Here is a 24,790-nt window from a genome sequence, read left to right on the forward strand (position 1 = left end):
GCCCTGCTGAAATCCTCTAATCGTGGATTGCAGGTGACTCCTCGCGTAGTCATCCCCTTTGTGGAGCCGCTGCTACACCATTTAGAGCTCAAGGGCACCAGACGTGTTTCAGTCAAGGAGAGTGTATGCAGGCGTGTCAGATGGAAGTGCATGTGCGAGGAGGTGGGCGTTAATGTCTGGAAGCCGATAAACATAGATACTGACTTGGGCTTGGTGTGCAGGCAAGACATCAAGTCAGATTTGGTAGAGAGACATCTTGTTGGGTTTAGCCTGCTATCGTAAGATTCATCTTGAAGTGTCTGAATGAGGAAATGTTTTAACAATGCAACATTCTTAGAAATAAGGTTATACAAGTATATTCTGGCTGCTCCTGAACAAACAAGCGTAAAAACGCTTCTTATTTTTTTAGTTTCATGTACTGCAACCACGTGAAACAAAGTAAAACATCATAACAAATGAAAAAAAAAGAAACAGAAAAACGCTGCAAACAAAAAATGTTGCAACCACAGACAAAATGCTCCAACTACTGTACATGAAATGGAAACACATGCATATATACAGTATATATACTGTATATATATAATGCTCCCATAGAATGGCAGTTAGTGCGAGGTTGTGCAATCCCAGGTGAGGCTCAGCTCGCTGCTGCCTCACCAGCTTTGCTTCCGAGCATTTGAATGGGAAAATGCAAACATTTGGTGATTTTGAAAAAAATATAATCAGAATTGGTGAAGCTAAATGAAAAATAGGTACTTTATAGTACAAACCACAGGGTGAAAATAGCAATATAAATTATTTTATCATTATATATTATTTTTCCATGATGACAGGTGAGGCTCTGCCTCTGCCCATAGACCACTATGGGGAGTCTGGAGTAGGTCTATGTGAATATGTGATAGCTCTATAATATTGTAAAACTCCATGAATTATAACACAACTTTTCTTTCTTCCTTTTTTCTGACCATCCTATTAAATCTTAACATTCTGTCTTTACTGAGGGTTTGGTCTATACCATTTGGCGATCGACTCCAGCTAGGCTTCTGGAGCATTTCCGTTTGTGGAGTGAGTTTGCAACAATTCATATTTGCTGTTGTTTTTACTATTTTCTGCATTTTCCCTTCCGCTTGTATTTCCTGCAGTTGCAGCATTTTTTTTTGTTTGTTTGAATTCGTTTTGCTGCTTTTAGGATTTAGCTTCCATTTTTTGAGCTTGCAATTTTTATTTTGTTTGCAGCATTTTTCTGTTTGCAGCATTTGAATTTTTGTTCACATCATTCATGTGTTCACAGTGCGTTTTGCTGTTTGCTGCACGTTGGCATCACTGTATGGAGCACTCTTCATAACAAAGTTCCAGACTTTTCAAAACTAAAATTTACTGTTTCAATTTATATAACAAACCTTTTAATGGACGGATGGCAATATAAATATTTTTCAAAACTGTATTTTTTCTTCCCATGTGCATCCAGGCATGGATAATACTAATATTCCAATCTTTTCCTGAAGGCTTTGGAACCCTACAGTATATAACCCATTATCATCCACTCTAACAGTGTCAATCAGTGGTTGCTTTCAAAATTACCTCACCAATTTATTTAAGTAAGCATCTGATCAATACACATCCCACTTAAACACAACATAAAAAGGTCTATACATTAACCCATATTTTAGCCCATAAGGATTCAACCCTGCTCATTTTATATTTACCTCAACCATACAACTTTAATCAGCTTATGCAAAACCTGTGCAGAATATTCCAGTACTCCTGTAGCAATGAAATAAAAAAAATCAACTCCATGGTGTTTCATCTTTTTGCCATATCACTGAGGTTCACTGCTTAGCCGTCTGCCACAACAACTTGGTTTCCTCCATCCATTCAGGGTTTTAAATTAGCTATTAGCCTTAACATGTCCTCCCTGCTCAAGGCTGATAACATTTTGAAACAGCAGGGTCTGATTGGCTCAGAGCCACACTGTGCCCCTTACCAGGTCAGAGATCTTTGTTGTGCTACAGCTTGCACTGAGGCATCAAGGCATTAGGGCGACTCCACTGGGGTAAGCTATAGCACTGAGTCACACTGACAGCTCATGGCAGGCAAATCAGGTAATTAAGGCAGAACTCTGAAGGAGCCGCCTAGGGAAGGAGTGTGGTGGGGATGGGGGAAGGGGCAAGGCCAACTGATAGGGAAGGGTGGAGATTGGGTGGAGGACAGGCTGGTTTTCATGATGACATCCCAAACCTCCACCCTTTCCCCCGTTGCCCGAGGGGATTACACAATAAGTGACAAAGATAAGCACCGCACTGAGCATAGATGTGTGCATGCAAGAGTCCCCCCACTCTTCTAAATCAACGGTGCCCAATTTGCTCTCATGAATAATGTTAAGATCCCCATTCAGCGCTATGCAGCTCCCATGTAAAACCAATTTTACCTTCCTCTGATGTCAGCTCTCTGGAGGGCAAAATAAGAGTCACCTTTGAGTGGGCTATGGCAGTGAATGCTCATTTCCATGAAAGCCGGCAGACCACAGCAACGTTCCCAACCACTTGTTACTTGGAAGACTGATCAAATATATAAAGAATGTGTGACATCAAACTGACTGAGGGTGTTTTTACATCAAAGACCGAAGAACCACTGAAGGAAACGGCACAAAAAAATTTTAAGAAAGCCCTAAGCGCAACTCCATTCTTTATAAATGTACTGTAGGCAAAAATGGAATGGTGTCAGATTTTAGAGGTTGTAGAATTTCTCTTTTGTCTTATTAATATAAAATATTACCTCCTTGTTAATCCGTGTCTGATCACGAGCCATTTCTCCTGCTAGACACAGTGTTTAATTTGACTGCATTTACCCAGAATGCCCTGTGCTATAGTTCGCTTCCTGCTTTTGGAAAGGTGCCCAATCACATATATGCTTTGGGACTGAACCAGCGTTCACTCCAATCGAACAGAGATCTACTGTAGGTTTGCAATCGAACCAGAGTTCGTTTGGCAAGAAACTAGAGTTCAACTAAAGTGGACTAAACAGGGCTGGTGTGGATGTACCCAATGACAGAAGAAGAAAAGAAAAAAACACAGTTGGGAAGAGAACCCCCAACAAGTGAATAAATGGACAAAGGCTGGTTAAAGAAGACACTAGTCATTTTTGAGTTAGGACACAAACACCAAGTAGAGACAGAGAAATCCACGACACCATAAGCCATGTTGGCTTAGGACTCTCTGTTGGATCTATTGAATTGTACTATTGGGGTTGTGTAGAACAACTGGATTGTTTACCTACAGTATGTACGATATATAAAACACGTTTTCACAGACAGTTGACGTTCTATTTTGTATTCAGGTACAACTGGTAACCAAATCTCCAGTAATTCAATATGTAATGTACTAAATACACACCAAACTAGAACTTTAAAACCGGGGTGTGCAGCAAACCATCATTTTTGCATATGAATACAACTCTAGGGGATGCAGAAAGTACTATCACTGGAACTTTTTCAACATCAGCTTTTTGGAGAGTACTTTCTGTCGCAGACTGGGAATGTGAAACCAAGCAACCCTCTACACAGACAGAACAACGAGAAAGCAGGTTTCATTGTCCAAAAGGTCTAAAACTTTAAAAAATAAAATAAAAATTCTACGTTTTTGCATTTGGGTTAACATTACATTATGAATTCTTATATCGCATAACATTAGTGAATGTTTCCATTTTCTAGACAGAAATACCTGTAAGGATAGTCAAAGGCTAATCAAAGACATCATGCACATTGCAGTCGTACTTCTTGTGTTTCAGAGAAACAAAGATCTGACTGGTGCAGAAAAACTGATGCATAGTCATGGTCACCAAGTCGGCCGGTTTTGAACCCCGATAGTGACTCTTAGAGGGGCAGTATTACGTGAAAACAACTTTGTGCTTTACATCAGATTATGTTATTTCCTCATCAAAAGCAGCTGCGGTTTCCAAGCGTCCGCGATTCGGCCTCACAGAGCACCCCTAACCCGCGACTTCCCCACTCTGCTCCTTCAGACTAGCCAGCAGCAATTAGCAAACACCTGGTGGAACTGCACATCTGCAGTTGAGCACATCATTACATGAACTACTTCTCAGTGCAACGCTGATAAAACGTTAAACGGTTAATAGAGGAGTGATGTGATGACTTCCTGTAAGTGGAGTGTTAGAAAGAGCAGGATTTTTTAAAGAGACAGAGGCCAAATTTCAATGTGCTAAATTACTAAGTCACATTTCTTTTAAGTCATGTTTGATACATATAGCATTTCTATAACAACTAAAGTTAACATAGTAAATTGATTGTACTATAAAATGGCACTATGTGCTGGGAAAACACATAAAACTGTGCCTTTAAATAAAAGCAACCAGTGACAGATCTGGTGACTTTTCTGACATTGGTGGAGACTGACGTGAAACCACAGTTCATTCTTACTCTTTCCTATGAGCATCAGGTTCTGCTATGGGCCCCTCATCTACCCTGAATTCTCACAGGTGGCCCAATCCTCGCGCAGCAGCGGTCTCCCAGATCCAGTCAGAGCGGCTCTCTCCTCGTCCAGGCTGATAAATGAAGCGTACACGTGCAAAACCGTCTGCTGAACGATCCCCTCACAGTCAGGATGGGATGAAAATGGATTTCGATTTGTTTTAAATAAATCACTGTTCTAAAATAAATGTCTGCATTTCTGTTTTCTCTTTTTGATCAATTTAGATTATTAATGTAGACTACATAGAAGAAAACAAACCAGAGCAGCCAAATTTACCAACAACTTTTCATAAATTTACTTCAATAAGTGAAACCACATAATGAGCTTTTGAGGCAGATTGTTTTACCTCTGGGGAAAGCAGCTCTCGCCTTTTATTTCCGGTCTGAACAGCTGAAAACTGAAGTTATTCCTGAGGCGGTGTTATACTTAATGTTTTCTGTGATAAACAAATATAGCTTAAGGAAAGACAAATAAAACGACCTGTTACATATTTTACTGCTACTTATGTTTTCCCTGTGTAACATTGCTTACTGTTATTTGAGATATCTCCGGGCTTCACCAAGTCTAAGTGATAATTATTTACAAGATTTAAACCTCTCAAAAATAATGTTTTAGCCCAATTAATTCCTAATATATGAACAAAAACAGTCAACACGGCAAAAAACACAAAGTCTTATCAAGCGTTTTTGGTCTAGTTTCTAGTGCAAATATATTATTAGTACACATGAAATATGACAAAAGTGACTTACAAGTAACTTTTCAGCAAAATGCAGGAGCTTGTTAAAATCAATAATTCCTTAAGATTAATGAAAAACTAAATGCCATAATCTGCCAGTGGAACAAGACATTTTTATTTATAATATGGGAAAATTTCTTGTTCCACTGGCAGATTATTTCACTTATAACTAGTACTATTTCTCCCATGTTTCTTAATGAAAAGTTACTTTTAAATTTCCTATGTTTTATTTCAAGTGCGCCAAGATATTTGCACTAGAAACTAGACCAAAAATACTTGGTAGATTTTGTGTTTTTGCTGTGAATTTTCTTACCTTCCTAGTGATAACGGCCATGTTTTACACAGAATCCTGACAAGTGGTTTACCTAACTATACTTTGTGCTTCATTCACCACAGCTCACCACATTAATGTTTAAAATGCTCAGCAGCCTGAGGACTCATAAGATGGACTACATTTTCTCTCTGACATCTTCTATGGGTCTAAATTGCAAATAAATTCCAACCGTTCTTTAAAAACACTTTCATTTCACTCAGTAACTCACTCCGTTGCTTTCTCCAGCATTCCTGCGTGTGTTGCCATGGTTATGCTAACCGCTTGCGATGGATGTTTAGTGATGTTGATCCAACCACCTTGTTGGCTTTGGTTTTGATGCAGAAACTTTGGAGTCCTAAATTTCTTACCTCCGTTCAGCACCACCAGAGCTGCGTTTCACACAGAGCATTTTTGTTAGAGATGTCCTCTTTAGTCTCTGACTTTCTGAACCGTTCGACAGTACTTGACTTAAATTTGTATGTAATACTTTGAAGTGCAGTATACACTGTGCATACTTTCAGAGAGTGGTTGAGTGGCATTATTTCTGTTTCATTAAAGATTCCACCCACATTTGCTCGCTTTCTAAACCGCAGCCTGACTGAGCTGATTGAGGGGAAAAAGAGACAGAAGGAGAGAGTGGATCAGGTAGGAAGAGGAGGAGGACATTAAACCCAGTGTGTGTGTTTGAATGGAGAGATTAGCTTAAGGAGGAAGGCTGACAACTTGAAGATAATCTACACTACTTATGCGATGTTGCAGCACATGCGTAATATAACCTGAGGCACTACATGTTTAGTTCCAGTGTCGTTAATCTGCCAGAAACCAGCAGATAACGGTTTATAAAAGTTCACTTTTCATTGACTTCTTTTTCTTGATAAATACATTTGAGGCACAAGAACTTTGTTTCCATTACAAATGTGCGCAAAACTTTGTGAATCTTAATGTCAAAAAAATTACAATTCTGCAATTAAATAAGAAATCACACGTGAATAAGTTTGTTCACGTGACAAGTCATTGAAAAATATGCCATGTCATCATCGTCCAACTACTTCCTGTCATCTTCTTTGTGGTTTGAGCCTGTGGAAACATCTAGTTGGTGATCATGTGACTCGTATGATGTGAAAAAAAATGTTTCCATTGCAGTTTTGTGAAATAAAACAATTTTGATGAGGCCAAAAAAACTCCACCTCATCCTAGCGCCACAGCTTTTAATCAAAAAATGAAAGTTTTTTCCGACATTGTTGTGTTTCCACTAAGCAAATTTGTTTTCAAGATGTCAAATTACACAATTATGAGGTCAGTGGAAACGCAGCTTCTTATCTCTCCAGGTTTTCTTTTACCATAGATTTATGGATGGATTGTTTTAATTAATCCCAAGGTACCTAAAATGCAAGTGGAAAATGTTTATGACAGTGAAATGTTCAGCTTGTCTGTCCATTCTTAGTGTCATCTGTTTTCCTACAAAGTGCAATTAAAGCTCATTTGTTCCATGAAAGAAACTTGTCACCAGCACTCGTTTTTCAAATTACAATATAATTTCAATAATAGCAGCTGCATTTTTAGGTCTCCCTTTAACAATGCAGATATAACCAGTGATGCACAGTAACATGCTAGAAGTTACATGCTAATGTAATCAAATTACTTTTTTTAACTAATCAGTAAAGTAAGGGATTGAAATTGCAAATGATAAATTATGATGTTGTTGCAACATTGTTGAAGATAAGGATGAGGTTTGGAAGTGTTTTAGACAAGGATCTAAATTATTTCCCCAATTAATATTTGGGTAGCACGTTTCTAATAAACCAGCTTCTGCAGCTGTAAAGAGCTGCTCTTAATACACTGCCTACAAAAGTTATTGAATCAATTTGGACGTTAATAGCCTTTTTACAAATTAGTCGTGAGCAACAAAAATCAGTTTTTGACCAAAACAAATAAAAAATTCTCCTTCAAAAGACTTTAATAATATTGCATTAAAATGTTTTCTTTAAAAACAGTGAGTAGTTTTTTTAACTAGCATTTTTTTCTCTTTCATATATTTCTTTTATTAGCTTAGGTAACTACTACAGAATGGGACAAGCTTTTATTTGGTTACTCATCTAATCATCAGAATAGTCAATAGATTACTTGATTACTAAACTGTGTACAACAGCCAATAAAAGGTATTAAAGGCAGTTTAAAATGTTAACTTCCAATCCTCTCTTTTTGCATTAAATTAGCTCTCACAGACTCACTGAGCGATTTTGCATTTATTATGAAAATTCCCTCTCAGTAGGAAGTCTAGAAGAAAATAATATGAATGCTTCTCAAGTTTGTTTATTAAAAGAGAATTCAACTAACATCAGTATCAGTGGGGTCATAGCTTCACAAATACCAGAGATCAGAAATTGTCCCCAAATCTCTGATTGGTGCATATTCTTTTGATTTGAAAGTCCTTGTGATGCTTTCATGGCATCAGAAGGTTCAAGCATAGGAATTATTTCAAAGAAACTGATTTTCTTTTTAATAAAACCACTTTCATGTGAAGGCCTCAGTACAGTGCATGCTATCTACGGAGACAAAGAAAGAGGTAAAAAAAAAAAAAAAACAGGACGCAGGTGGCAGTGGGGGGCAAATCAAAGTCCTGGGGTTAAGAAAGGATTGTGGGTCAGATGACTTTCCACTTTCAGAGCCCCTCCCATCTTCAGCCTTCCATTTCCCTCAAAGGCAACAGTATTAATTCCTCACTTACCTCCACTATGCAAAACCTACAGAGTACATTCTGAATTCGGGTGGATCTATATTCTGCTTTTATGTTATACATACAGTAAGAGAGATCGCTTTGTCTGTATTTTTCTTACATCATGGTGCATTAGAAGCTCACCTTGTGATTTGGGAATATGGTTTAGAAATCTAATCATTTAGCGGTGTAGAATGGGAGCCTGATGCACCGCTATAATAAATCACCCTGATGGATACACTGTCAGCTGAGAGCAACAGAGACAGACGCTACTGAGAAAATGGCAGCTGTCTGCATTAGAGCTGCCCTCAATCTGCACAGAGATGAGAAGCGGCTTTCATTAACCGCCGTGTTTCCTGTGATAATGAAGCCACAGCACATCAAACCGGGGTTCCACTCACGGCCGTGCCCGCCTTCCATCGGAGCCTGACGCGTATCCCTCATCCCATCCGACACCTGGGTCGCGTGCGCTAAACCGGCAGCATGGCGACAGAGGGCCCGGCAAACACCGCCAGGCAGCAAAAACACACAACAACGTTTTCAGAGCGTTTAGTGCCCGGGATTAATCAAATTATAATTTAATCATCTGATCAAACAGCAATTAGCATAATCACTTCTGGGTAAGGCCTGATAGAGCGTAGACTGGAGCAGAATGGAGCTGGGGGGCTAACAGCGCTTTAATGAAACATTCGGCAGAATGTTTGAAAATGTTACACATTCCCGGCTGCGGGAACGAAGCTGGATTAGGAATGCTAATCAAGGGTTTGGCTCTGCCTAATGAACATGTCCAGTAAGGCAGTCAGTGGGGCACAAAATCAGCCCCAGAGTCCCTGACTGTTTCTTGCTCCTCATCTTCTATGTGTCAGCTGCAACTTTATAGATGAAAGCAAACTTATTGTGGCCCAGATGTACTGTAACAGAGCAGAAGTAAAGACAGTTAACTAGGAAAGAGATAAATCTTGTAAATGAAGAATGCGTGCTGCTTCACAGAGAGCTGCATTTCCATTGGACAATGTTGACATTTCAAAAATAAATTCACTTAAAAGAAATGCACCACATTTTGAAAAAACCTTCTGTTCTCAATAAAAAAAGTTTTAGCACTAGCATGAGGTGTTTAATTATTTATTTTTATTTTTTGGCTGTATCGAAATTAGTTAATTTTGCAAAACTGCAATGATAACGTCACATGAATCACATGATCAACAACCAGATGTTGCCACTGGTGCAAACCACAAAGAAGACAGCAGGAAGTAGTCCTTATCTTACAGAAGTGTGCTTAATAATAAACATTTAATAAACCTGTTTGAGGAAATTAAGAGCCAGACGTAATAATCCAGCAAACCGTTTTTATCAACTAATCAACATACTTTTAGGCATCATCGCATAATTTTACATGCTACTCTAAAGATTCAGGTTCAATACAATCAAAAATTTAATAATTTACAGTTGATTGGAAGCGAAGTCATAGATAACTGTTTTATTAGTGATGTTTGCAAGGTGCAGGGACGGCTTTTCTCCAGGCGTTACCTCTTCCTTCTGCTGGTTAAATTTCCAAACTGTGTAAACTCGTGATCGTATTCTGATTTCAGAATCCCAACATAAAAGCAGCCAACATTCTTAGAAGTACAAGATATGTAAGCTTGTTAATATGCTACTTACTTTTGAATATTCAAACTCATGGCGGAGAGATAGCACGGCTGCTCGCTGCAAGATAGAGTTGTGGTGTAAATCTTGCCATTTTTTTTTGGTATAATGTTTTCAGCTGGTATCCTGGCCCTCTAGTACTCCCACAGTCTAAAACATGCAAGGCTCTCAGGTGGATGACAGTAAATGTGTATGTCTGCAAGGATGTTTGTTTCTGTGTTGCCATAGCAATCTTTGCCGCATTTTTACCCAATGACTGCTGAAAAACCATACTAGGAATTAGGAAGGTAAGGAAATGGATGGATGCTAAATTCCATTATATACTCATTGTTTTAGCGATTGAAGAACTGTATGCATAAATGAACTGAAGAAAGTCCAATGAATCCTGCATGGTTACATTTAGGTTCATCCCCAAGCTTTATTTCATTTTAGGTTCAACTAAAATCTATCTTTTGTGGGAAAAAGAAAATCAAACAATGAAGAAAAAGTGACCGGGTCCTTCATTTACAACAACTACCTGCTTGGTCCCATCATTGACCTACTGCCCTACTTTATGTAAAAGTCCACAGACATAAATAACACACCTAATTGTTATCCTGTTAAGTCACCTTTCCTTTTAGCTCACGACTGGACCAAACTCTTTTTGGTGCCATAGCATTTTCAGAGAAGATAGAACACCACAGAAAATTTCACAGACATCCAACTAATGAGGTTTGCCATCATGCTGAACTATAGCCTCTCTTTATCCTGAGAGACACACAAGCCAAAATTCTGTGAAAGGAAGATCTTCTGTTTCTGTATGCAAGTTTGTTGTTAACTGTTTGCAAGTATTAGCAAATACAGCAAACGTCTTTGTTTCTGAATTGCCTCGTGAGTTGTAGTTAGAACTAGAACTGCAAGCAGTTACCAACGGGTTCCTCACCCAACCCAGCAAGTCCCCCTTGCCGCGCCCCTCAGTGCATATGTCCTGTCAGCCATATTGAGCACCTGTATTAAGTATGACTTAGTGATCAGTTATACACTGAAGATTGTAAAAGTTACTGTGTCAATACTGCAAAACATTACCTTCATACCTCTCTTACATGTTAAATTCCTCTATTGGCCTTTTTCCAGAAGCACCCAGCCGCTCTACAGACTCGGCTCTACTCTACACGCCGTTGCCAACTTAGTCGCTTTGTTGCTATATTTAGCAACTTTTTTTTTTTTTCAAAAAGGCAGCTGGAGATAAATCTAGCAACTTTTTTCTATGCTATTGGAGATTTTGGCGACAGCATACGAAAGAACAAATCATACATCAGCAGTGAGTGCTGCACTGAGACCCTCCCACCCCAACAGCTGCAGGTGGTCAGTCTGACAGCAGCCAGCAGTCAGGGCAGAGAGGAGATCAACTCCATCCCATTTCCATACTGAAATTGCATCCCGTATGTGCAAACCTACCACTGATACCACTATGAATCACAAAGAATGTAAATATAATCTAAATATAGTATTTTTATGTGACCTAAGGTTTTGTTTTACTGAAACTGCCACACTAAAATAAATTTGTGTTTTTGATTCACGCAGCCTCAGTCATTTATTTGCCAAAAACATATTTAGAGTATTTTTAATTACATTTTGACTTACTGACGTTAATATTTTTTTCTTTTAAAGCCCATGACAAAATATGCAGATTAGTTGATGGCATCATCAAGCGACTTTTAGGACAGTCAATAACTGTAGTATCTAAACAGTTTAAGTGGTTCACTATTATGATTGAGTAACAGTCCTTGAGGGCGGGTTTTTCATTTAGTTGGGTGACTGCAGAGTCTGAAGCAGAGGTATCAAACTCCAGTCCTCAAGGGCCGCTGTCCTGCAGTTTTTAGATGTACCACAGGTACAAAACACTGGAATGAAATGGCTTAATTACCTCCTCCTTGTCTAGATCAGTTCTCCTGAGCCTTGCTAATGACCTAATTATTCTGTTCAGGTGTGGTGCAGCAGAGGCACATCTAAAAGTTGCAGGACAGCGGCCCTTGAGGCCTGGAGTTTGACACCTGTGGTCTGAAGTATCATGACGTGATCTGTACCCGACAATGGACGACATGTTGAATATTCAGCTCACTCTACGGCTTTTTGTCAGACTCAGTTGTGACTTTTTACAAATGGTGTATTGGACTATGGCAAGGGAGTTGCCCTTGTGCCTCCACCCTATAGCCAATCAGTGACCAACAGTCTTTTGATGAGTCTTCAGCCCGACTCTGCACCCTTGCGAAGGAAGTTCTGAAAAGTGGGCCTGGTACCACACAATCATTGCATGTGGAAAACCTTTATAACTGTACAGAGCTGAGTGGGGTCATGCTGAGTAGGTACTAGTGGAAAAATGAGCCAGAGAAAGTGATTAAGTGAGAATAGTTTTCATCAGCTGTGTCGAGTAATGGCTGAACACTGCTGACCAGAAGGCTAGTTTATGTTTAAATATGGTATGAAAACTAAGGCGTGTTTTACATAGTGTTTTAAGGCAGGAAATTAAAGATATATTTGGCAAGCTATAAACAGCAACTCAGACAAGCAGCAGGCTAGATACCCGAGCCAAAAGCCCGGTCAATTAACCAGCTGATATTAACTTTTTATGTCCGTGTTACTCGATAATAGAATAGAATAGAATAGAATAGAATAGAACAGAATAGAACAGAATAGAATAGAAGTACTTTATTCATCCCAGCAGGGAAATTACTTCGCAGTTACAGCATAGAGACAAGACAAGACAAGAGACAAGACACAATAACAACGTCCGGGTGTTGAGTCTGGAGTTTTTCGCTGTGGCAGGGTTGATGACGTCACAGGCCACCGCTGCATCAGCTGATGGAGGAATGTAAACAGCGATCAAAATGGCGGACGTAAACTCCCTCGGTAAATAACACGGCCGCATTCCCACAGCCAGAAGTTCAATGTCCGGGCTACAAATCTGTTCCTTCACGTTAACATGACCGGGATTACACCACCTCTCACTCACATAAAGTGCAATCCCGCCGCCCCTCTTCTTCCGACTCTTGGAATAGTCCATGTCCCCGCGCACCAAAGACAGGAGACCTGCACCTAGATATTAGGATTTAATTTCATATTTCCACAAAATTATTTATCAAAATCAAAACCCCCAAAATAAAGACCTTAAACAACATTATTGTAACTGCGACAATATGTGCCATTGTTTTTGCAGCAAGTGGAATGACTGCTAAAACATTTTATGTTTTAAATTTTGGTGGTTTACAACATTATGGCACCATGGGATGGTTGGGGAGGTTTTGTTAACAACCCTCCCCAAGCATACAGCCTACTAATATCTGCAATATTTCTCTCTACAACAACTGGAAATTGTTTTCAAGCCTATTTCACTTCAATTTAGTACATTTTATCTAATATCTTTCCCATATTTAATTCAAAACACAACACAATGTTTACATCTTGGCAGAAAAAAGAGGATCTCTCTTTAAATTAACCCACACTACTAAGCCAAAAAGTGCAACAACAATGTTTAGTCTAGTTCCTGCAGATCGTGGACTGCTGTATTTACTATAACACGAACAAAGAATAAGGACTATGTCACCATCTTGTTTCTGGAAGAAAAAGAAAACAAGCTGATTTGATCCGACTCTTTGAGCTTTAGATGCAAAATAAGATGATCCGTCTCTGCGTGTCCCGTCTTCCCCCTCTTTTTCTGCCTCACTACACACTATCATCTCCTTAAGCATTCCAGTCTGGGTTAAATGAAACCTTTAACAGTTCAATGTGCATCCATTAACATATGCTTGAGTCTGCTCACAGCCAAGTCGAGGCACATGTACGCACTGCGGAGCCTCAAAGAAACTAAAAAGAATCCTGACCCGATGGCACCAACAAATCCCAAAGTGGTTAGTCGGCTCTGTCCACAAAAACAGTGAGTCACTAATCCTTTCTGATGTTACATCTTCAGCATCTTATTAAAAAAAAATAAAAATGGACTTCTTACTGCCATCTAGAGCACTAGCTATGATACTTCTCATATTTACAGAAGGATTAAAGCCTCTTTAATTTATTCGTTGCCATGAGCAGTCTTAAATAAAAACCTGAAAAGTGACTAAGACTATATCATTGTATCGGTTTTAAAATAATGACTTGTTTCACTGTTATTGTATAGAACCAATGGAAATATGACCACCATTTTATTCAAACCGAGCGTTTTGAAGCTTTGCTCCCAGTGGCCTACATTCAGTTGACTGGTGTGCTGATTTTAAAGTGCGACTGAAGAGCTGAGCTCGGCTGTTGTTTGCTGATGTGTGTTGCCTCGACTCTGTCAACCCTTCCTGCCTCTACGTGAAGTGACAGATGTAAACCAAAAGGCGTGGGTCTTCAGAGACCCACTTTCTCTCTGGCCCTCATGTGACCTCTAAACATCCTTGTTTTGACTGGTGATAGTTGTTTGAAACTGTAAAATAGAACAGAATACGGTATCTAAGAATCATTTTAAAAAGTGCTGTGAAATTAATGACTTTTGAGGAACCGTAGAGCGGGAATCGTCCTCTGTAGTGTTGCTACTATAAAAATGTTTTCTATCAAAGTGGCTGCCCTGGATTTCTGAAAAATCAAAGTTGCTATCATATGGTTTCTTAAAAAACCTTACTTAGAAGTTTTCCAAATAATATTGATGAATCATAATTTATTAAACAGCCGTGTTTGACACAATCAGCAAAGTTCAAATTAATTTTGTTTGACAACTACTTCAGTAAACATACATTAACTTATGAGATGTAGGCAATTTCAAATTCAACCAGAAATTAAAAACATGAAAAGCATCCAAGAAAAACTTAGCTCTTGCTTCTAAATATTACAATTTTAGTTTAGCTACTACATATAGCTGCCTGCTACTAAAATATGTAAAAGCCCATTACTGTAAACTTGCTATAGAGATAGCTGAACTCAAGTTAGAAGGAAATTATGTTTCTGTCTTTAGTTTTCAACAAAATCTGGAAAAATCAGAACTTTTAAATATTCAAATATTGGAACCAGTACATAAAAGTCTAATCAGTGCAACCCTAAAAATCATGTTAATACAGACTCTGACTTTAGACATTTCTAACACCAGTGGATCAGTACTGCAACCATAAACAGATGCTGAGGAGCTTTTGGATAAAATCTAGATACATGAATGGTTTGTTCAGGTAAAAAATAAAAGAAGACCTGTGAGGCTTTTCTTCTGCTGTCCTTCCAGCAGCACATCAGTATTATTTCTCAGCACTACCACCTACAGTTTGGAAATAGAACTACAGCAAGTCTGCCAAAATAAAAGCTGAAAGGGAATCTATAGTCCATTTCACTCTAATCATGCAAATCATGTGAGTATCTTCTGTCAATACTTTTGAATTATATGTCCTTTTTTTTGGTAAATCAAAACTTTTTTTCACTTTAATTGTTCTTGTTTGAAAATAATAACCACTTTTTGTATTGTGTAAAGGTCGAGACATTTTCCATTATGAACAGTGTCAAAGAGATTTACCTATTCTTATTGATAATATAATATAATAGAATAGAATAGAATAGAATAGAATAGAATAGAATAGAATAGAATAGAATATTGAGAATCTGGAAAATAAACTTTTTGCTTCCTACCAAGATACCGAAAAGCTGCAAATTACACTTTTATGGTAGAATTTTCATAGAAGTCAGATGTTCATTGATATGGAAAATAACACAAGATCCTCCTGTGATAAAAGCTTTGGGCTTAATTGCATCTCATTTATCGTTAATATATCAGATAAACATATCGTATCGTTCACAGAGCACAGATGCCCGACCCCAGTAAGATCTTCACTTTCAAAAGTGTTTGCACTAGTCTTGTTCTCCAGGACTAAGAACTGATGGGGAAACAAATTAAACAGGAATCTGTCAACATGTCAACACATAAGGGTGGGCAGTTATCGCCCCTTTTATCGTGAAACATTTCTTATCGTGATAAGAATTTGATTTATCGTAGCCTCTATAAATTCCAATTAATGACATTAAATAAAATAACAAACTCACAGTATTGTCGGAAAGGTTATTTTTACTATTTTGTCCACTTGTTTGTTCTATGAGAGCATCAATAAATATCAGAACATTTGAAATTATTAATAAATGCAGTTACTGTTTGTAGCTTGGTGATATAAATCATACTTCTGAAAGTAATTCACATCCTAAAGAAGCCTGTTTGAAATTGGGATATTTTTCCAAGATCAGGATTTGTGTTTGTGGCGCTCTGAAGACTGTGCAATGCAGTAAAAAAGAGCAATATCTGTTTTTTTATAATAATAATTATCATTATCGCAATAGCACCACAAAAAAATCACAACAAAATCCTATGTCCATACCATCCACCCATAGTAACTCATCATTTGACCAATCACTGTGATCAATAGGTTCCTTGGAGCCAATCTAAGAACACAGAATATCATTTCTAAGATATTTTTATTCCAACCTTGTCTCCTGTCTCTGGGCTTCACTGACTCTGATAATCCCTGTTTCTATCGGGATCAGTCTAACTACTGATGACAGACAACTTGGACGCATTTTCCTAACATGAATGACCCAATAAATAGTTTACTTTGCAGAAACTATCACTAAACCCAAGTGCAGTGAAAAAACAACAACCTAAATTCTACTTTATAACATGATGAACTTAAGAGGTCTAATCTCTTAATGTGTCTTTCAGTTCCACACAGAAAGCTAAATGTATTCAAAAGCCAACAGAGGATCTCCACTGTATGTTTACAGAGCTTATTAGGGTCTGATGGAGCATCCGCTTCAGCCTTGTCCTCATCCCCGGCATGGCCGGGCAAAAAAACCCACAAAAAAAAAACAACATTATGCCACTTCCTCCATTCTGTCCCCTAATAATCAGAATATTTTGTTCCTATTACATTTATGGTTTTAATAGGCGCTTTTGCGAGAGCACTTCAAAGGCTCGAGCGGCGCTGAAGTGAACTCCACAGCAGCTTTCACTCTCTGCAGCAGTGGATTGTTTATATGCGCTGGAGATGAGCTTGCAAATGTGTCCTCAAATTGGCAAATAGCAGTTCGGAGCTAAACGGGGAAGAGGGGAGGTGGGGGGATACGTGTGACGGGCTCACAAATGCTCACTGCAGAGTTAGTTTTTTTTTTCTTTCCTTCATGAAAAGGCATATCAGAATATAAACAAATCAATGCGATCATTGAAGCAAATCAGAGCAAGTAGTGAAAGGTAATCATCGTGTAATTGCAAGGAAGGAGTAAAGGGCTGTAATATAGCGAAAAGCGTTGCTCGGGTCACCTGAACGGAGTGCAGCGTTTTCTCCTGCCCAAAGCCCACACTGCAGCAGCACTCATTACCTGGGTCTCCATAGAGACAACCTCAGCAGCCCGCACTGGACCGGAGCTCTAAAAGCTTTCATTTCATAGAGCTGCAGCTCTCAGTCCAGAAGAGGTGCAAAATAATAATAACAAAAAATAAAATAAAATAAAAAAAACATTCTGCTGGAGGCTGCTCACCAGCCCCTTAGTCTCTGCAGGCCTATTCAAGCACAACAAACAGGCGGCAGAAACAAAGCTATCAGAGATCAGCAGTCACAGATTCTTATTGCGAATGAAAGACAAGGAGTGAAAATACAAAGGGAGGCTTGTTTATGGTGCATCTGAGTGTTTCATTATTAAAAAAAAGAAAAAAAAAGGCTGCGTTTAATTCTTCGACTCGACACAGAAGGTCAGCATCAAACAGAGCGAGGTTTTTTTTTAATATATATACGACAAATCTAACATTTATCACTATTGCACGACTGGCTGTGTCTGCCATTCAAAGTTTTCCTCTAGCTGTCTGTAGCAGCAGCCATTTTGCAACACTGTTGCCTGGACCAAAGAGACTGAAAAAGCCATTCACCAGCAAAGCAAACAGAAGAATTTTTTTTATTTATTTTTTTTAAGCTCGATACAGAGAGACAGTCCTGCAGCAACCAGCGGCGTCCTCTTTTGTTTCCAGGATCTGTTTCCAGAAAATCATGTTTGCTTTTTTTTTTTCTTTTCTAAGTCTCCCCCTCCAAATAACGTCTGTCTTCGCTGAGCCCTTAGCATGGCCACAAAATGGTTTGCCTGTCATGTTTGCTTGACGCATCGTCCTCTGATCTCAGTCCACACTCTGGCCACTTTTAACCCCTTTCTTTCAATTTTTCCTCCCAGAAGAGCTTTAAAACACTCTTTTTCTGTCTAACTGATATCTGCCCCCCAACACACGCACATCCCACCCATTACACCACTGTCCCCCCCTTCACAGCCTCCGCCTTTCCTCAATTCTTGTATTCGCTGTAACAATCATAATAAAAAGTAACCCTTATTCCAAAGTGAGCAGAAAGCTTCTTATCCAGCCCGTCTTTCGAGGACTTTGCTGTGCTCAAAACGATGTATGGATTCATTTAGTGAGATGTGCACTTAGGCAAGGGCTATAAAGGGCTTGTCTTCTTTTTTTTCTTTCCCCCCCAATTCAAAATGACTCCACGTCTGTGCTTCTAATATGGCGGGTGCAATGCCGGAAAAAAAAAAAACACACGCAGACAACCTATGTATTCGTAATTCTTAAGCTACACATTGGATGTTGCAGGAAAAACAAAAAAAAAAAAACATGGAAACATGCAATCCCATGTTACAGCCATTTGTTAAAAACCTAAAATAATAAAAATACATGCATGTAAATGGATCACATTTCCACCAAAATGCTGGCTCGTTTTCAGGCTCACTTTATCATGTTGAATTTAAACAATTATTATTCTTCTAATTAAAGGGGGACTGAGGGGCACAACTGATTTTCTGAAATAAATTAGAAATGCAGCTTTAAGATTTAAACAATTTGCTGATTGCACCACGTAAGCACTGAAGTATATTGAGGAAAAATCGTTTGCCAATTAATATCCTTTCATGAGGCAGGTTTTATAAGTACAAATTGATTATTTGCTGTTGATTTGCAGACAAATGCAGGAAAAGCCACACAGACTGAGGCCCTGTGCAGGTTTAGGATGGAGAATAAATAATCACCTTCAGAAGCTGCTAATAATGAAGCTAAATAATTGTTAGATGTCGTTCAAACCTTAAATTTAAGGTTTAATTGAGGAATTTAAACAATATTTGGAAATACATAATGTTGCTTCTGCAGCACAGGCTGCACCTATCATCAGCCTACATTTTTTTCCTTTCTTTTTCTTTTTGCTTCCCTCTCCTCTCTTTCTGCTTCACGTCTCCCTTCATAAAAGGTTATTTGTAAATGTTGAACCTGCAGAAATGACGAAACAATTTTACACTTGAGCTCCATGAGGGCTCCTGCGGACTGAACCGTCAGCCCACCCCCCTGAGCCCCCACACGTCCAGAGCCCATAGCCTGTGACAGGACATAGCAACAGCCTGTTCCTCATCCGTTCGATTATAAAGCATCACTAAAAAAAAAAGAAAAGAAAGAAGAAAAAAAAGAAATAATCGAATTTTCTCCGCAGACCTGCACCGGCACCGTGCAGGCTGGGCTTCGAACCGTCAGATAACGCTGCGATAATTAGGCTAAACTTGAAGTTCCGATGTGCGCATAAGCATCACTCACCATTCAAGATGCACTGGGAAAAGATAAGAGCCAATATCCACATGCCCCGCTCCGTTCAATATCCAATCTTAATGCTTTTTCTTCTTCTCTCCACGCACTCTTTCTTGTTGTTTCTCCGTTTTTTTAATTTTTATTATTATTATTATCCCTTCAACAAGTCAGTTGCAATGAAAGAAAGCGGAGCTTGCAAATCTCTTTCCCTCTCTCCCTTCTCTCTGTCTCTCTCTCTCTCTCTCTCCCTCAATCCTGCACGTTGAGGAAAAAGAAGAAGATGAAGAGGAGGAGGTTAGAGCTTCTTCCTGCTGGTGATTGTCTCCTGGTACAGCCGCAGATATTGTATAAGATCCACAACTGTAGCGTCTCTTCTGCTTCTCCCCCCCTCCACACCCTGCGCCGCCGTTTGGACTTGACCGCACCAGACCGCACCGCTCCGGGCCTCAGAGCAGCCGTCCGCCCGTATCGGAGCGCTGCTCTGCGGGGAACATGAGCGAGCTCGGCTCGGTGCGCTCCGGTCCAGGTGAGCAGTGCCGACACCTCCGCTGCTGCTGCCGCTCAGTCAGAGGCTGGAGACGCATAGGACAAAGTACCTTTTTTTTTTTTTTTTTGCGCACACCCAACTACAAGAACAATAAAAACAAACAAGAAAAGCCTTTAAAAAAAATAAGGAAAATAAATAATATGAGATTTAAAAAAATTAGAAGCGTGAAGCCAGATGTGTCATCCCAGCCGTCAGAGGGAAAAGTTGGAAAGAAGAAGAAGAAAAAAATCAAGAGGATGGAGTTGATTGTTAGCTGCGCTGGAAACTCCTTTTCTCTTCTTCGCCGCCTCTCTCCGTCCGCGGAGCAACAAGCACACGCATCTTCCACGCACACACTGCGCACTGCTGTGGTTCCCTGCGCTCAGAACCTGCCCTGCCTCAGAGCGCGCTGGAATAAACCCGCGCCTCCTCCGCAGACGCTTTTGTCCCTCTCCATTGCCTTAAAGGTACAGGGGTGAGGTGGGGTGGGGAGGGGGAGCGCGCAGCTGAGCCTCTGAAGGAGCGTAAGAAAGCAAGAAAAAAAAATCTATTTTTCTTTTTTTTCTATATCACAGAGATGACGGATCAAGGTGCCCCACTCAGAGGCAGGGCTGCTTTAATAGGTGAGAGAGATCTAGCAATTCAGGACATCCTTCTGTTTTTTCTGGGTTTTTTTGCTCTCTTTTTTTTTGCTGGGACTGCTAGTGTGTAGGGCTGGAGGAAGGAGGAAGGGGGATAGTGATGTAGCCTACACCTGACTTGATGCTATGGAAGCATTTAGGAGAGAAAATAAAACACATGCTAAATTACCTTAATTGGGGGGAGATCTAAATCCTGACTTTAAAATAAATGTGTTGTTTGGATAATTTATATCTCTCTGGGGCGGTTTTGGGGGATCCGTGTGTTTGTGTGTGTGGAGAGAGGGATCCTTCCAGCTGTAACCCCCTTGCATTCAATAATTGACCTTGACAAATATGAGTAGTAATCCTCCCCTCTGCAGCAGGGGGCATCAAACAGCAGCCATGTCAGACCCACTCCTTGAGTTCTGGTCCATTCCAACTGCACATGAGGACTGAGGGGGGATATGAGAGGAGATTCACATGCACACTAAATGCCTAAACTGCGAGGTAAATGTTGATTATTTGAAATAATTAGAGGTGACCTCCACATTAACATATCACAGCTAGTAATGAGCAGGTGGCTCTTTAGAGAATAGACTGGCGTGATGTACAAAGGCGACTTCCTGGCAATGAATATTTTCTGCTAAATCTCTTTACTTCACAGAATAAAGTAAAAAATAATTGACTGTGCTGTAATTATTGTACAATAACCTGAAACTAAAACGCCGGCTCGGTTTTAACAACATCCTTTAAAAGGTTTTTTCCTACTCTACAGCCAGTCAAGTGATCATCCTCAGACTTTATAGTTCCACTAACACGGTCTGTTTATTTACAATTTTAACAACACTGACTCTAGTTATGAACTGATATTAGGATGTGAAATTATTTAATCTTTTTTGTACTAACAGCACTGCTTAAACGCTACTAGGGATTAATAAAATCTATTCTATTTTACATATATCTTCTAACAGGCCTTTTTACCTTGAAATCAATAGTCAATCTCACCTTAATCTGTCACTGTAATGCTTCAGTTGTTGACTGTGTGTTCTATTACTTTGTATTTTTGTGGTTTTATGTAGAGAACTTTGAACTGCCTTGTTGCTGAAATGTGCCATACAAATAAACCTGATTAAACTTGATTGATTATTGATTGATATCTTAATTAAAAAAATGTAAACTTACACCGTAATTAACTTTTGTTCCAACTACTCTCATTGTGCTATAACTAAGTTTGGGACTTTAGCATGTTAATTTTGATAAAGTAGTTCCATAGATCTTAACGCGTTAAAAATTTGAATGCAAATAATTGCTTTTTTCTTCTTCTTTTTTTCTAAATACAAAGGTTACAGCCTGAACAATTTTGAATTGTTTCTGGTACGCCCTTAACTCAGACGCACACGCAGCATTCGCAAACGACGACGAACGGCAAAACCGCTTCTCTTGGCCCACTGAGGGCTAATTTTTACTTCAAAAAACGATTTGATGGGACACTGGAAAAGACCACTGTTGTGTTAAAAGGAGTTAGCCTATAACCAAACTATTCAAGCCTAAAAAAGCATATTTATGCAAAACACCTTGCTTGTTTTTTAATAGAGAAATGTGGGCTTTATGGAAAAGTGTGTTTAATACCTACTTTTATTATGTTATTTTCAAACAATACGTTTTATCTGACAAAATGAAAACACTTCCTGATTTGTTGAATGTGACTGTACAGGCTGATTAACAAGCTTATAAGACCTAACATGTGCGTGTTATAAGAATGTTGCAAGTGACAGTGTCTAAGTTGTACATTAAAATTGGGCGAATTCAATCTTAACGACAGTGTATCTGCATAGCATTGCTGTGGTAGCATCATGCTGTGGGGCTGTTTTTTCTTTCACAAAACTCACATGAGAGCTATTTTTCATCTGTTATTACAAAAACTCAGTTGGTTACAGAAACTACGAAGGCAAGATTTCACCACCTTTTAGAAGTGCAACACAAAAACGAACAAAAAAAAACACCAAACAATACTTGTGACATCTCCACAACCCAGTTACGCCAACTAGCCCCAACCCTAAACCCCAGCCTCATATCTGTCTCATAGATTCAGCATCTATACCAGACATGAACAATTTTTCTTTCCACCAGGAATGCACAACCTGCCACCGCCTGTCTGGCCTCTGCATACGCTCCCAGCCAGGCATCCCCCAAAATAAAACCGATTATTATCACAGACAGCGGGGATGAAACATGCAGTGCTTCTCTCTGTGTGTGTGAGCAAGAAGTGTTTGCTTCAGTGTTTGTAAAGATTATACCAAATCCCCCCCTCATTGTGCACAGCTCTAATCTGCAGATTGGTGCTGTACAATGCCCTCTATCCATTTTTAAACACATTACTATTTGAAACCCTGCTTTCTTTATTTTGTTCCAGCCGACTGACAAACCAATCCGATGCATCCCACCAGCAAAACAGATCTCCACATACACACCTACATCAAATGCTTACTAATACAGTTCATTATATATGTGCATGCCAAAGGTAGTTTTTTCTGCTCTTTATTTTTTCACTAAGTTAAAGTTCATTTCCTAGAAGGCCATAAAATGCCTCAAGTGGAGACAAGTTATTTCTAATGAATGTTTGGACTACTACATTTGGATTTCGTTCCCTTTATCTGAGTAGAAATGTTTTCAAATCCAATCTTCTGCTGCCAATTTGAGCAAAATTAATCCAGAGTTTCAGCTCAAAGTATTGTTTGGAAATCAGCTGTAGCATCATACTTCACCAAATGGCGTTCTTACCACTCAAAGTTGAATAAAAAGACATTTGAAATGGCAATCTTGCTTGTAAAATTTGATTGTAGGATCCTCACAACCCATAAAGATTGTGCTAAGAAGCACTAAGACATCTGTTTAATTCATTATCCTTAATTTGTTTTAACATTTAATGGCTAAACCACATGTGTTGTGCAGAACAGGGTCCCCATTACTGCATTTTCTCAGTTTAGGACAGAGAGCTGAACAGAGAGCAGCATTTAATTTTACTCTGATCAAATCAAAGCTCTAAGTCTATTCAGCAAAACAACTTTTTTTCAGTATGTTTTGTCAAACCTGATTACCTGATATATCCTACAAGCTATATTATCAATGAGTTTGATCAAAACAGAATGTAACATGCTAATATTAGCCTAGTTTAAAGCAGGGTACTCACCATGAGACCAGCGGGAACAATACACGAGCTTTCCTAATTGAGTTAAATGAAGAAATAAAATATCTGTTGTTCTCAAGTACAGTGGATTGAAGAGACCGCCTGGAATGTCATTGGTAAGTATATATGTGTTACACTGATGTAATTTTTGTTTTCGTAGTTTCATTTTTGGGCATACACGTGCCATTGATTTTTTAAAATTATTTTGATGAAATGTTGAACTGTGATTTGATATTGGAAAATCTCTGATCTTGAAAGACTCAGTTCAGTATTGAAAACAAAACAAACAACAACAACAAAAATCAGGATTGGCACATTCCTAATTCCAGAAATTCATAGTTGAACTATCACCAGAACTGTCGATAGCAACAACAGGATTTTGGTATCCAACAACAACATTTCAGAAATCTCAAGCATTCCTCCCCAAGTGTTCTGGTCCACTTCCAAATCATTCTTGTTTTGTATTGTTTATCTAATCTTTCAGCCATATGCTGAATGATTCTCGCCAGCGTTTATCCCAGTGGAGGCTGTACAGAGATTGGATTAAAATCACTGGCAGTATGGTCAAACAGAGCTCCAACCTTATTTGTCTAATCCCTTCTTTAGGTCTCCGACATGTTGTGAGGTCATGATCAAATCAAAAGGCATTAATCTATTTATATTCTTCTGTACATTAAATGACTTTTTTCCCCTAAATGAGTGCCCAACATTTTAATTCTTTTCTAAGTGTAGAAAAAACTGTTCAAATATGACTAAAGATTATTCATAACATGGGGTTTTCCAAAACTAGTGCTGTAATTGTTTTTATAACTGTACCTTTTTGGAGTGAAAATGCTAGTTTTCCTTCAGGCTTCAAACTGCTTTTTGACAGATTTAGACATTAGATTGAAAATGGAACAAGACAATAGTGTCACTTTGAAGGTGTAGACAGAGCATTGGGCTAGGAACACATAAGCATGTTCACAATAACAATTT

General features: G+C 38.9%; 1 protein-coding gene across 4 annotated transcripts in view; it reads right to left on the reverse strand.

The window, feature by feature from the left end:
- Positions 1-21,710, reverse strand: part of dscama (Down syndrome cell adhesion molecule a) — a 102,866-nt gene extending 81,156 nt beyond the window's left edge. For 2 of the 4 annotated variants that reach the window (XR_004340996.1, XM_032576712.1), the window contains exon 1: positions 19,492-21,706. Coding sequence is in view for 3 of the 4 variants with exons in the window: in XM_032576712.1 (XP_032432603.1) it covers positions 19,492-19,534 (43 nt within the window). In the remaining variant the exon portion in view is untranslated. Of the gene's footprint in view, positions 1-19,491 lie in introns of all 4 variants that reach the window. The other 2 variants (XM_032576714.1, XM_032576713.1) reach the window with 2 other exon arrangements.
- Positions 21,711-24,790: the final 3,080 nt, after the last annotated feature.

The sequence above is a fragment of the Xiphophorus hellerii genome, chromosome 11, assembly GCF_003331165.1.
Source record: "Xiphophorus hellerii strain 12219 chromosome 11, Xiphophorus_hellerii-4.1, whole genome shotgun sequence".
Classification (NCBI taxonomy): domain Eukaryota; kingdom Metazoa; phylum Chordata; class Actinopteri; order Cyprinodontiformes; family Poeciliidae; genus Xiphophorus; species Xiphophorus hellerii.